We start from the raw sequence: 14,110 nt of genomic DNA on the forward strand, positions 1-14,110 counted from the left end.
AAAGGGAAGGTGAGGGTCTGGAAGGGGGTGAAGGTCTGGAAGGGCCCAAGGGGGAGAAACATCCAGTAAAAATGCCCAGAGTTGGAAAATGGAGTTTCTTGTTCAAGGAAGAGCAAGGAGGTCAGTGTCACTGGATTACAGAAGACATAGAAAGGTGTAAGGTGTAAGAAGATTGCGGTGGGGTAAGAAGTGGTGTGGGGGCGGTACACAGGGAAGGGGATAGATTACTAAGGACTTTGAATGCCAGAGGATTATATATTTGAAGAAGAAAAGAAAGGTAGGATGGCTTCAGATTCTAAAGGACCTTGAAAAAGAGTCTTTATTTGACAGACAAGAATAAGTTGCTAAAGATGGTTGGACTGGAATAAGATATGACCAGATGTCTACATTTTCCTGCCTACCAGAGAGAAGGGGGAAAAACATTTTTCTAATCCTTCCATGGTCATCTTTTCACTCTGGCACACATTGTCTTTGCCTCTGATTTGTCTTGGTGGAAGCACAACTTTTATTGGTCATACAGTTCATAGATGGCTTCTAAAAGTCTAACATTAGCATCTAATTCTCTGTGATCATTTGCCTATGCTAGGTTCACTCGCGAAACAGCAAAAGACTGTGAAGTGAGGGGCCTCCATATCCCAGCTGGGGCTATTGTGGAAACAGCTGTTGGCTATCTGCATCACAATCCAGAATACTGGCCAAACCCAGAGACATTTATCCCAGAGAGGTAGGAAATTTCCTTCTCCCTCTTTTTCCCTTTCAAAAAGCTTCTCTATAACTGAAGTTTGATCATGCATACATTTAGATAATCACTCAATCGGTGGAAGCATCTCCCTTCATGGCCCTCTGACTATGCTCCAGAGGAGATATGGTCACAGCCATAGCTAGCAAATTTGGTGACTGATGCAGGCTGCATAAAATGCACTCAGTCAGAAAAGATGATGAGACACACTTCCCTCTTCAGTTGAGAGGTGGGGGACTAGATGGGGAATGTACCCTACAAAGTCGGGTGTGGTTGTTTTATTAGTCACTTATACAGAATGTTTCTTCTTTTTTTGTGACAGTGTATGGCAAGTGACTATATAACACCAAAGATGTCAATAACACTTTATTTTAAAGTGTTATTGGTATCTTTTTGTTTTTATATTACATTTACAGATGAATCCTACTTCATGAGAAGTCTCTTGTAACAAAATAAAACCATTAAATAAAACTAACAACACAATAACCTTACTTGAAAGTAAAACACATGCAAGGAAAGGAGTATAGAGACATGACCTTAAATCAATTTTTTTTTTATTTTTAGGCAATTGGGGTTAAGTGACTTGCCCAGGGTCACACAGCTAGTAAGTGTTAAGTGTTTGGTCTGAGGCCAGATTTGAACTCAGGTACTCCTGACTTCAGGGCCGGTGCTCTATTCACTGTGCCACCTAGCTGCCCCCTTAAATCAATTTTTTAAACAAATTCAGTTCAAGGGGAGAAAACCAAGAACACAAGACACAGTGAGGGAGGAATTTCGGACATGGCCCCACCATGAGGAAAGACATAGGTTCCAGGACAGTGGGAAGCCATTATAAGTGGAAGGAGGAAATGGGTAGTTGGTTCTATTGAAGGAACATAAGTATTGTTAGTGCCCTCTAAATTTCAGCATCCTGGGATAGAGCCCCATTCACCTTGCCCTAGTTATGGGTTTGGATGTGCCTATAAAGTAATCAGATAGATCCCAATACTATCAATACTTGATAGACATCTTGTGAAGCTCTACTTTACTCATGGAAATAGAAACAATCGACCTTTGGGACCCTGAATAACATCTTATTCAGAAATCATAATTCCAATATGGGTAGGACAGAAATCTGCCTTTGCATAGTCTATGTGTTGAGCCTGCTTTATAAATCAAAGTGTTTCTGAGCAACATGGTAGAATGGAAAAAAAAATCATTCATTAGGAGGCAGGAGACTTGAATTCCCTATATCACCACTTACTGAGTGACCTTGGCCATGTGAATTAAACTTTCTGTGTCTCAGAGACATTCTCCAATAGACAAAGGGTCAAAGGATATGAACAGGCAATTCCCAAGGAAAACTTCTTTCTAAAAAAGCAAGTTATCAACAACCACAAGGAAAAATGCTCCATATTACTAAAAACCAGATAAATTCTCATCAAAACACTTCTAAAATTCTATCTCCCACTGCTGAGATTAGTAAAGATGACAAAAAAAGGAAAATGACAATTACTGAAGGGAATGAAGGAGGACAGGCATCCTAATGCATTGTTGGTGTAGCTCTGAATTGGTTTAGTCATTCTGGAAAGCAATTCCGACCATACCCGCAAGCATTTGCTGTACCTATCCCATAGCATTATTGTGTGAAAAGGGCATTGTAAACCTTTAAGTTTCAATATAAATATGAGTTCCTATAATATTAAAGTAAGGCACTCAAGTAGGTTAGGAATACCTTGGAGAGACAATGAAGTGGCCTTCTTTTTCAGAACTGATGTGGTACACGTGGTTTACCCTGTAGGTTTAGCCGAGAGGCAAGACAACAGCATCTGCCCTTCACATACCTCCCATTTGGGGCAGGTCCTCGTAGCTGCATCGGAGCAAAGCTGGCCATCCTGGAAATCAAGTTGACATTGCTCCGAATTCTTCAGAAGTTCAAGTTTGAAACCTGCCCTAAGACTCAGGTAAGCCCTTCTCCTTTCTTCGGGGAGGGGGAGTTTTCCTCCCCCCAACAGTCAATTTGAGCCTCTTTCTCCTCCTCACTCTATCCAAGTTCTTTTCTTTTCTTTTTTTTCCTGGAGGTAAACTGGGTTAAGTAACGTATCCAGGGTCACACAGCTAGTAAGTGTCAGGCTGGATTTGAACTCAGGTCCTCCTGACTCCAGCGGCAATGCTCTACCCACGAGGTCTCCAAGTTGCCCTGCATCCCAGCTCTTTTCCAAGAGCAAAAGTGAGAGAGGAATTCCAGACACACAAAGTGAGTGAGGGGCAGCTCTCTCACCTGGGGCACCCAGACATGAAATGTCTGCAATAGCAGCTTCCTAGGCTTGGAATTCTAAGACCAGCCTTTGGAGGTACTGGGTTATACTGGAAGGGCCACTGAGGTTGGAGTCAGAGGACCTAGCTTTGAAGCCCGACTCCAACATCTACAAGCGTGTGGCCACATGCAAGTTACCTTAACTCTCTGACTCTCACTGCCTTCATCTATGGAATGGAAATAACATTCCATGCACTACCAATACCTCATGGGGGTGCTGAAGAGCTATACAAAAGGGAGCTATTCCTAGGGGCTACTTGATTTCTGTCTGTAATTCAAAGAGTTGCTAGGAGGTCCAAAGATGCAACAACTTCATGGGGCAAATAATGAAAAGCCTTGAACTGGGGGCCGTCCTCTAGTCCCGGCTCTGCCGCTAGTCTGCTATGCAAGTTTAGTCTACTTATTTTACTTCTCTAGGTCTCCGTTTTGTTGCTGTTGTTCAGTTGTGTCCAACTCTTCATGACCCTAAGGACCACAGCACACCAGGCCCTTCTATCTTCACTATCTCTCAAAAGTTCATCTAAGCTCATGTTCTCTGTTTCCATGATACTATCTATCTCATCCTCTGCCTTCCCCTTTTCCTTTTGCCTTCAACCTACCCCCATATCAGGAGCTTTCCCAATGAGTCCTGCCTTCTCATTATGTGGCCAAAATATTTAAGCTTCAGTATTTGACCTTCCAGTGAATAGCTTAAATTAATTTCTTTAAGTGTTGACCAATTTGATCTCAGTTTGCCCATCTATAAAAAGGAAACTACTTTATAATCTTCCCTCTCTCCAATCCATCCTCTGACCCCCCCCAACCCCCTGCAGTGGAGAAAGGGATTTTCCTAAAGCAAGGATCTGACCACAGGTTTCCCCTTGTTGAAGGTATGGCTCTAAAGCCAGCATCATTTTAATTCAGCTTCAATGGGGTGAAATGAGGCAAGCCCCTGAAGATTTAACAAAGGAGGAAGTTTACTTTGCCCTAAAATGGCCAGGGTATACAACAAGTACATGGTGGCATCCAGCTTCTCTGGAAGTGGCCCCCCCTTGTCTCCATCTGGAAATGTCTTGTCAGTCACCAGGTTATGGTGATTGCAGTGGTCTCAGGCATCCACCAAACCTGAGAGGAGCCCACTATACAGATATGGGACCTTTCATGCCCCCAGATTAGGAAGGTGAGTCAAGAAAGCTGGAAACCAGCAGATTGTATAGGGAGAGGAAGCTGTGTTAAGAGGCTAGGAAATGACTGCTGTTACACTCCCCTTCTTTGGTTCCCTGTTACCTCTAGAGTCAAGTATAAACCCCTCTACTTAGCATTTAGAGTCTTTCACAACCTAGGTCCAAGTTACCTTTCCAGCTTTATTATATATTACTCCCCTTCATGGAATGCAGCTAAAATAGCCTTTCCCTTTCTCACACACAACACTCCATTCTCCGGTTTCCAGACCCAAAATGCAGTCCTTCACTTTTGCCTTTCAGACTATCGAGTCTCCTTCCCGATCAGCTCAAACTTTTCTAATGACTGCATAGTCTAATCTATCTGCTCTTTATTTCAGGTACCCCTGCAGCTGAAGTCTAGATCTGCTCTAGGACCCCGAAATGGAGTCTATATAAAGATTGTACCCCGCTAAAACAAAATCATGCCCCTCTCCATTGTCTGTATTTCTGAAAGGGAGCTTTTCTCACTTGCAGTCATTCTCAGCCCTGGAATTCAACATTACAGGAATACTCTTGAGTGGAAGAAACCCATTGTATGGCTATTCCACCTTACAAGAAAATACAGTGTAGAAATCTATTTTGTGGATACCTAGCATGCCAATGTAAGAAATGAAATATATGGTGCTATACTGCCATACACACTCTAGACATTTAATAAAGGCTTGTTGTAGCAGCTTGCATTTGATTCTGAATTAGTTGACAGCATTTGAACTGCTGTTCTACTGTCCTAAAGGAGGGCTTCTATGTAATTCACAAAAAATACTCTTTACAAAGTACTGAAACCTTGGGAATTTGAAAGGGGTCATTCACCTTAAGAAAGAAAAGCTACAAATTAAAGCCGGTAATAATCAGGGCACAATGCCCTGTGCTTGGACGCTAGCCCTAAGAGAACACAGCTTTACAGAGCATATTGGTTTCAATGATAGGCCCTGGTTCCCAGACCTCACCTCCCACCCAAACAGAGGGGAACCTGAGTGGAGCCTATAAGGATTTTCTTAGCTCTTCAGAGTGGAAGCCCTATTGATCTCCCTAGCAGCAAAAACAAGAGCTTACTCTTTAGATGGTCCAAAAGCTAAAGGAACTTATGTTGATACTTCCAAATAAGGGAGTCCATGCACAGGCTCCTCACAGAGTGCTTGGAGATCGGGCATTCACTCTGAAGCCCGTCATCACCCTTCCTTCCTTCTCTTATATCCCAGATGTTCCTTCCCCCGTTTGCACTTCACATCCACATTCTACACAAGTGGCTCAATGCCCACGAGCAAGGATTTCCAAACTTCCAAGTCATTCCAGCAAAGGGCCCCATCTCCTCATTTTTTAACTAGGGGGGAAAAAAGGGGGAGGAGGGGTGGATTAGAGGACAACAAGGGAGGGTGGCTCATATATTAGGCTCTTTCTCAGCTGTGAATAACCATTTCAAAGTTCTAGAGTCTAATAATAATAGCCAACATTTATACAGGCAGCTAGGTGGTGCAGTGGATAGAGCACCAGACCTAGAGTCAGAAGGACCTGAGTTCAAATCTGGCCTCAGACACTTAATAGCTGTGGGACCCTGAGCAAGTCACTTATCCCATTTGCCTCAGTTTCCTCAACTGTAAAATGAGCTGCAGAAGGAAATGGCAAACCACGCCAGTATCTTTGTCAAGAAAACCCCCAAAATGGGCTCACAGAGTCAGACACAATTAAACAACAAACATTTACATAGCACTTTACTGTGCCAGGCACTATGCTAAATGCTTTACAATTATCTCATTTGATTACCACAACCACCTTGGGAGGTAGGTACTATTATTGCCTTCATGTTATAGATGAGAAAATTGAGGGAAACAGAGGTTAAGTGATGTGCCCAGGGTCACACATTTGAACTCAGGTCTTCCTGACTCCTGACTTCCTGACTTCCAGAGCTCTATTCATATGTTGCTGCAGGGCAGTAGAAGGGAAAGTAGTGTTTTTCAACATAAATCAATTTTTTCCACCCAAAGATAATTCATTTTAAAGCGTGTGACCTATATCCAGAACAATACAGCATTTTCAATTTCAAGTATAGTGTTCTTATTCTGAAATTGATGTTGAGAATTATTTTAATCAGAAAATGATTTTTTTTCACTTCTGTGTGATTTTTAAAAAGTTTGCTGCATTTTAAAAAAAAGTTCCAGAGTCATTTTTTCCCGCTAGAGTAGCTTGGTACAGTGAAGAGAGCCCCAGATCCGGAATCAGAGTAACTGGGTTCACAGCCCATGTTGGAAACCTACTACTCATGATGTTGAGCAAATCTTTTAACCTTCTTGAGCCCAAGTTTGCCCATCAGGAAAGGGCTGGTTTAGAAGATCTCTAAGGTACCTTTCCAGGCAAAAAAATCTATGATCCCATGATTTTTCAGATTTATAATGAAAGTAAAAGGAATACAGAACCTGATACATAGAAATTTGTTTCATGCACGTAACTGTTTCAGACTGTTCTCTATGTAAAATATCTCAGTACTTTGAATAAAAAGTTAATTATATTACTGAAAAACCTAGAGAGTAAGACAGTAATTGTTTGGAGACGTCAAAGTACCTCTTTCAGATTTAGATAATTCTAACAGAAAATTAAGAAAGGAAAGATCTGAACAGAAAATTGCATGATCATCTCTCATACCTATTGAGTTGAAAGAGGCCCCAGTGGTTTTCTAATCCAATTACCTACAATCACTAGTACAATCTAGTACAATCACTACAGAGAAGCTAACTTGCCAAAGGTCCCAAAGGTGGTAAGTAGCCAAACTGGAACTTGAATCCAAGTCCCCTGACTCCAGATCCAACTCTTTTCCATTATAACCTGTTGCCTCTAGATAGGCTCAACCTTGGTGTGGCATTCATTGTCCCTCCATGATGACAATGTTAACCGAGCCTATTCCTAAGAAGAGGTCTGAGAAAGCACCTCCCCCCTTTCTTTGCAGAGGTAGGTGACGATGGATATATAATGCTGCATGTGTCAGATATCTTGATTAGGTATTTTTTTTCTTTTTTTATTCTTTGTTATAAGGGATGACTCACTAGAAGGAGGGATACAGTATGAAAGATAGGTGATAAAATATTTCAATAAATTTTTAAATAAATATTTAATGATTAAATCTAAAATATTAACAATGTAATAAATACTATAATACATAATTAAGAATGTAATAAGCAGAAAAGAAAATGGTAGGCTCAAATTCTTAAAATCTAGCCAACAGCGCAGACTCACTAGTAATCTCACTCACCCCAATCAGTGTTCTAATAAACCTTGTCTTTGGCTGAAAAAAAAAAGAAAGAAAAGAAAAGAAAATGGCAGAGCTGACGCTTCTATTTGTAGTACCAGCTCTGCATCTGCCACACTACAAAGTAAAAATAAAGACAATCTAATCAGACCTCACAAGAAATCTAGCCAAAAAATTCAAAACTATCAAGATTATAACAATAAACCTCATCCTGTCTATATACTCTGTCGTGAGATAGTCACTGATAGTATGAAGACATCAAAAAGAGCAAGACATTTAAAAACCTGTTTTTGTTGCCAAAAGTGATGCATGGGTCATTTGTACAATCTCTCATATCAGCACACTTCAGAAACTCAGAAGTGGAATTTTTTAATCTGTTTGAGAATCTCCCAAATGAATTTCAGTGGAACCCATTTTAATTCTTTTGTTAAAAATATTCAAGTGTAGCACCTTATGATGAGTTTGCAAGAAGAATTAAGTGACTTCAGGGAAAATGGGAATTTTTTAAAGCATTTTGTTTTTTCCAATTATATGTAAAGACAATTTTTAACATTCATTTTTTAAAAGCTTTGAGTTCTAAATTTTTCTCCCTCCCTCCCTCCCCTCCCCTTTTTCTAAAATGGTAAGCAATTTGATATACATTATATATGTGCAATCAAGTAAAACATATTTCCATTTTAGTCAAGTTGTGAAAGAAGAAACAGAGTAAAAAGAAAAAAAACATGAAAAAAATAAAGTGAAAATAGTACGCTTCGATCTGCATTCAGAGTCCATCAGTTCTTTCTTTGGATGTGGATAGCATTTTCCATCATGAATCCTTTGGAATTGTCTTGGATCATTGTAATGCTGAGATGAGCTAAGTCATCCATAATTGATCATCACACAATGTTGCTGATACTGTGTACAATGTTCTCCTGGTTCTGCTCATTTCACTTTGCATCAGTTCATATAAGTCTTTCTAGGTTTTTTCTGAAATCTGCTTGCTTATCATTTCTTATTACACAATAGTATTCCATTACATTCATATACCACAACTTGTTCAGCCATTCCCCAGCTGATGGGCATCTCCTCAATTCCAATTTTTTGCCACCACAAAAAGAACTATTACAAATATTTTTTGTGCATTTAGGCCTTTTTTCCTTTTTTATGATCTCGTTGCAATAAAGACCTAGTAGTAGTATTGTTAGATCAAAGGGTACGCACAGTTTGGTTGTCCTTCGGGCACAGTTCCAGATTGTGCTTCAGAATGATTGGATCAGTTCACAATTCCACCAACAGTGCAATAGTGTCCCAATTTTCCCACATTCTCTTCAATATTTATCATTTTCCTTTTCTGTCATATTAGTCAATTTGATAGGTGTGAGACAGGACCTCAGAATTGCTTTAATTTTTATTTCTCTAATCAAAAGTGATATACAGCATTTTGTCATATGATTATAGATAGCTTTGATTTCTTCATCTGAAAACTGCCTGTTCATATCCTTTGACCATTTAATACTTGAGGAATGGCTTGTACTCTTATAAATTTTACTCATTTCCCTATATATTTGAAAAATCAGCCCTTTATCAGAGACACTTGCTGTAAAAACTGTTTCCCAGCTTTCTGCTTTCCTTCTAATCTTGGCTTCATTGGTTTTGTTTGTGCAAAAACTTTTAAATTTAATATAATCAAAACTAACCATTTTGCATTTCATAATGCTATCTCTTGTTTGGTCATAAATTCTTCCCTTCTCCTTTGATCTGACAGAAAAACTATTTCTTACTCTCCTAAATTGCTTAGGGTATTACCCTTTCTGTCTAAATCATGTACCCATTTTGACCTTATCGTGGTATATGGTGTAAGATGTTGGTCTACGCCTAGTTTATGCCATATTCTTTTCCAGTTTTCTCAGCAATTTTTGTCAAATGATGAGTTCTTATTCTAAAGGCTGGGGTCTTTGGGTTTATCAAACACTAGGTTATTATGGTCATTTACTAATGTGTTTCATGTACCTGATCTAGTCAACTGATCCATTTTTCTTGGCCAGTACTAGATAGTTTTGATAATTACTGCTTTATAATATAGTTTGATATCTAGTACTGCTAGGCCACTTTTCTTTGCAGAAAATGGAAATTTATTAGCCACATTTCAGCAAAAAAAAAAAAATCTTTGCATAATTAGTAGATTAGACTGAAAAAATAAGGATCCTAATTTAACCTGTGCAGTCACTTGTTTGGATCTATGAATTTTCATAGATACAGCCATTAAACCACCTATTAAAATATAATGAACTTAAAACCAGACCTTTGAATTGCTATATCACAGCAATTAGCATGGTGTCTAGTATATGGTAAGCACTTAACGCTTACTTGTGAACTGACCGCATCACAAAGTGCTAAATAACATTTTTATCCAAGCACACTGCATATTTAACCACACTGCTTCCATCTAAAAACACTAATATTTTCAGTGAGAGCAAAAGGGTTTTTTTTAAACTGTTAGTAAGTAAAATACTTTATTTTAAAAATATTTCATCTTTATCTCATCTTTTTTTATTTCTATTTTCATGTGTTTATTTATACATGTGTTAAAATACCAGTACACGTATATTATTTATAACATATCTGGCAGTGAATGCTCCAATTTTTTTTTTTACTGATTTGTTATTGTCATTGTTTAGTTTGTCTGACTCTTCATGATCCCATTTGGGGTTTTCTTGACAAAGACACTGGAGTAGTTTGCCATTTCCTTCTCCAGCTCATATTGCAGATGAAGAAACTGAGGCAAACAGGGTTAAGTGACTTGCCCAGGGTCACAAAGCTAGTAAGTGTCTGAGGCCATATTTGAACTCAGGTCCTTCTGACTCCAGGTCTGGTGCTCTATCCACTGCACCACCTAGCTGCCCTCTCCATTACCTATCAAAAAATAACTAAAACTCAGACTTAAGGGCCTCCACTCTCTGGTATCAACCTATCTTTCTAGGCGTGTTTCTCACCATTTCCCTACATAAAGATGAAACTCTGGTCAAATTGGTCCATTCACATTCACCAAATACGTCTTGCACTTTTCTTGACTCTGCATTTCTATGGGATTTATGACAAAGCATAAAGAGTTTGAAATTGACTTGGCAGGTGATTTGAAATAGTCGATTTAAGCTAATTATCTGCTGCAGCCACCCCAGCATAAATGTAATGATTTCATGCTTTCCAGCTCAGAGGTAGCTGAGAGGGTGGGAATGGGATTCCCACTCCTTAATCATAATAACCAAGCAGGTGCAAAACATGGGCCAGACCCCACTCTATCTGAAATGTCAGGGAGGGCCCTGCCATATTCCCTGAGTCACTGGGACTTCAAGAGGCCCCTGCTGTCACGGGAACAAAGAAGCCTACAATCTCCGCCACTTTGAACCACACAAGCCTTCCGACAATGGCAACCAAGTACTCTTTCTTTAATGTATAACTGTGCTTGGCTAACGTGCAAATACATTTTGCATGACTTTATATATATAATGGTATTGCATTTCTCACCTTCTCAATGTGTGGGGGAGGAGTAGGGGGAGGGAAGGAATTTGGAACTGGATATACATTTTTAAAAATATATATAAAATGTGATAACATCATGCTTCAGCTCAAAAATCTTCAGTGAGTACACCTAGTAAGCAAAATTCAAAATCCTTTGCTAGCTGCAGTACCTCTTACACCAGAGGTGTCAACCATAGGGTCTGTGGCCCACAACATTCCCCAGTGTAGCCAGAACCAGATTAAAATATAATTGGAGATATAATAAAACATTACATTTAAAATTAATTCACTACGTGGATCTGTGGCACTGTTGCTATCCTATCACTCCAACCTTTCTCTCATGTTATTCCCTCCCCTATACACCCAGAGAAGAAAAACAGCATGGCAGACCTCAGGGCCCAGGAAGACCTGGGTTCACAGCCTACCTCTGACACTGATCAGCTGTGTGCTTCTGGACAAATCACTTAACCTCTCAGCACTCTAAACCAGCAGAATTCAATACTCTCCCCCTGCCAACTATACTCCCAGTATGGCCAGAACCAGATTAAAATGTAATTGGGAAATATTTAACAAAATAAATCTAAATATAATAGAACATGGATAATGTTAGTATGTGGTTTTCTAAGTTGATACACATCTCCCTGCCCTCCCATCCTTGTTTCTATTTGAGTTTGACACCACTGCTCTAGGTGACTAAGTCTCTAAGATGATCAATTACAGAGAAGGTGTCAGCTACATTGGTAGAGAGAATTTCCTCATTTGCGAGTTCCCCACAGCAATGAAATCAGGGGTCTAGCCCCTATACTTTACGTACCCTATGATTCAGCTGAAATGGACTTCTTTCTATCTCCCAAACATGTCCCTCTCCTACTATGACTTTGCTCAAGCTGCTCTCTCTTTAGCATTAGAACATCTCCTCTCCCCATCTCTGCCAGATGAATTCCCACCTGGGCTTTAAAGACCAAATCAAATGTCACCATCTCAATATTAGCCTTTTTCTGAGCCCCAAATTAGTATTAACCTTCCCTACCCCCAGACCTCACGTAGCAAATACTTGGTTTTGTAACTCTCTAATGGACTCATCACCTATAATTGTGAATTATAGTTATTTACATACCTGTCATAGCTCCCTACTAAATGGTAAACTTCCAATAACACCGTCATCTCTAAACTCCATGGCTCTACATAGAAAGTGCTTAGGAAATGCCTGTTGTATTACTGAACATTCACTCCTGCTGAAGATGTGGGAGTAACAGAAGCCAGTAACTTTAGTCACTATCCATTTGGAGAAAAATTTCCTTTTATTTTCATACTCATTCGTGACATACATTCACATAAGTTCACGCAGATATAAAACTCACACTCAACAGTATGACTTGCTCCTAACCAGCATGAATGACATTTCATACTACTGACTAAAGGTAAAGTGGCTAAGTTGGGAGCCAACGGGTATAAATGGTTAGTCTACACCACAGAATGGCAATTAATTTTGTAAAATCCTAATTGATAACCCCAGTAATGGAAGAATCATTTATGGGCTTCTGCCTCAAGTCGATACAGTAGAACACAAAAGTATTTTTGCATTTGCCTACCAGCGATCAAATTTTGGCAGATAACATTTCCAGTTGCTACCAGCCATGATTTAAAGAACAGGCAGAGAGAGAAGGCAAGTGCAAATAGTGGCAGATGTTAAAGGGCTAAATGTTGGGTCATAAATATATTCCCAAACTAAAACTAGCCCTTAAGCACTGCCTTTCTTTGAAGAGGTAGGGGACTACACGTAAGGAACACCGCATATATTGCCAATCTAAGCTGATATACTGTTTAACATTGCTGAGTTCCTCTTTTTTAGTTAATGTCACAAGGCACAGCTGGTGAGGCAGGGAAGGGATAGATTCAGAAATGAAGGTAATATAAAAATACAAGATCTCAATAAAAGATTTTTTTAAAGAATTAGTGCAATTCTGCTCTTGCCAGTAAAGTACCCAGACATCAGAATACTTGACTAAGACAAATAAAAGCATGACACAGTTAAAAAGGAAAAAAATAGACTTGGCTATCACCACATACTCATCAGTTACTCTGTTGTTGATGTTATAGTATAGTAAGAAGAAGTAAATAATCTATGGGAGATCTATGAGAGAAAATTCTCCTTTAGCAAAAAGTCAGTGATATATACCTGTATAACAAAATTAGTGCAAAGTAGGACATTGAAACTTTTTAAAAATGTTTTTCAAAAACAATACATAGGCTCTTCTCCACTTTAAGAAAGAAGAAGCCAAAAGAAGCAGAGAAATGTACATATCCCCAAACCTTCATTTTAGTACTAACTGATTTTGAGAAAGTAGAGTCAGGTAGATCAAGCTTTCCATGGGAGGTTCAGTACCAAATGAGATATTCCGGGTAGATCTGGTGCTTCTCAAAGACCACAAAGATGGAAGGATCGCTCATACTGTTCACACAGCTGTTGTAGAAGACGTTTTTCTGACCTTCTTTGGGAGGAGGTCGCAGATAGGAGGAACTGCCCCTGGTAAACTCTCCCACCAAAACCCGGGCCAAGAACATGGGCTGCAATTGCAGGGAAGATTTGCTATAGTGGTGGGAATAAGCAGCATCTCGGGCGAAGTAGCTCCCTGTAAGAGAAACACATCAGTCCGGAAAGGGGCTTGAGTGTTAGGCAAATCCAGAGAGACCTACATGGTTACGGCACTTCTACCTCACGAGTCAGCAGGCTGCGATGGCACAGACACCGAGGGGCATCGAAGGCAATGAAGGGTCCATTCGCTCTCCTTCCTGCCCTCCCGCTACACCTCTTTCTCCTCCCCTTCTTTTTCTTCTCTTTCTTCTTCTTCCCCTGATTACACCTAAGGCCTGCCATTGGCTATAAACTCCCCTAACGGCCCTAGCTAAAGAAATGACTGAGACTTGTTCTAATGGGGCCGGAGACGACAGCAGAGATTGCTGCAAAAGCTTCTGTCTGGCCCAAGTGGAAGAAAAACATTTTCAAGTTGCATTTCGAGAACAAGCTATTTGTTGCACAATTTTGTGCCACACTGAACAGTTTTTGCGGGCGTCCTTCAATAAGTCGTATCTCAATATACAGAGACTATAAATCAGAGATTGAATTGGCTACA

The 14,110-nt window shown here is 39.8% G+C and overlaps 2 protein-coding genes across 4 annotated transcripts in view; one reads left to right on the forward strand and one right to left on the reverse strand.

Moving 5' to 3' along the window:
* TBXAS1 (thromboxane A synthase 1) overlaps nt 1-4,915 on the forward strand; it is a 231,123-nt gene extending 226,208 nt beyond the window's left edge. For both annotated transcript variants that reach the window (XM_027842282.1, XM_027842283.1), the window contains 3 exons: nt 587-724; nt 2,520-2,682; nt 4,576-4,915. In XM_027842282.1, the coding sequence (XP_027698083.1) occupies nt 587-724; nt 2,520-2,682; nt 4,576-4,650 (376 nt within the window). In that variant the 3' untranslated portion in view covers nt 4,651-4,915. The remainder of the gene's footprint in view (nt 1-586; nt 725-2,519; nt 2,683-4,575) is intronic.
* Nucleotides 4,916-12,254: 7,339 nt separating this feature from the next.
* The window catches only part of PARP12 (poly(ADP-ribose) polymerase family member 12), a 28,784-nt gene continuing 26,928 nt past the window's right edge, over nt 12,255-14,110 (reverse strand). For both annotated transcript variants that reach the window (XM_027842263.1, XM_027842264.1), the window contains exon 12: nt 12,255-13,609. In XM_027842263.1, the coding sequence (XP_027698064.1) occupies nt 13,356-13,609 (254 nt within the window). In that variant the 3' untranslated portion in view covers nt 12,255-13,355. The remainder of the gene's footprint in view (nt 13,610-14,110) is intronic.

Source organism: Vombatus ursinus, unplaced genomic scaffold, assembly GCF_900497805.2.
Source record: "Vombatus ursinus unplaced genomic scaffold, bare-nosed wombat genome assembly UNPS02014870.1, whole genome shotgun sequence".
Lineage (NCBI taxonomy): Eukaryota > Metazoa > Chordata > Mammalia > Diprotodontia > Vombatidae > Vombatus > Vombatus ursinus.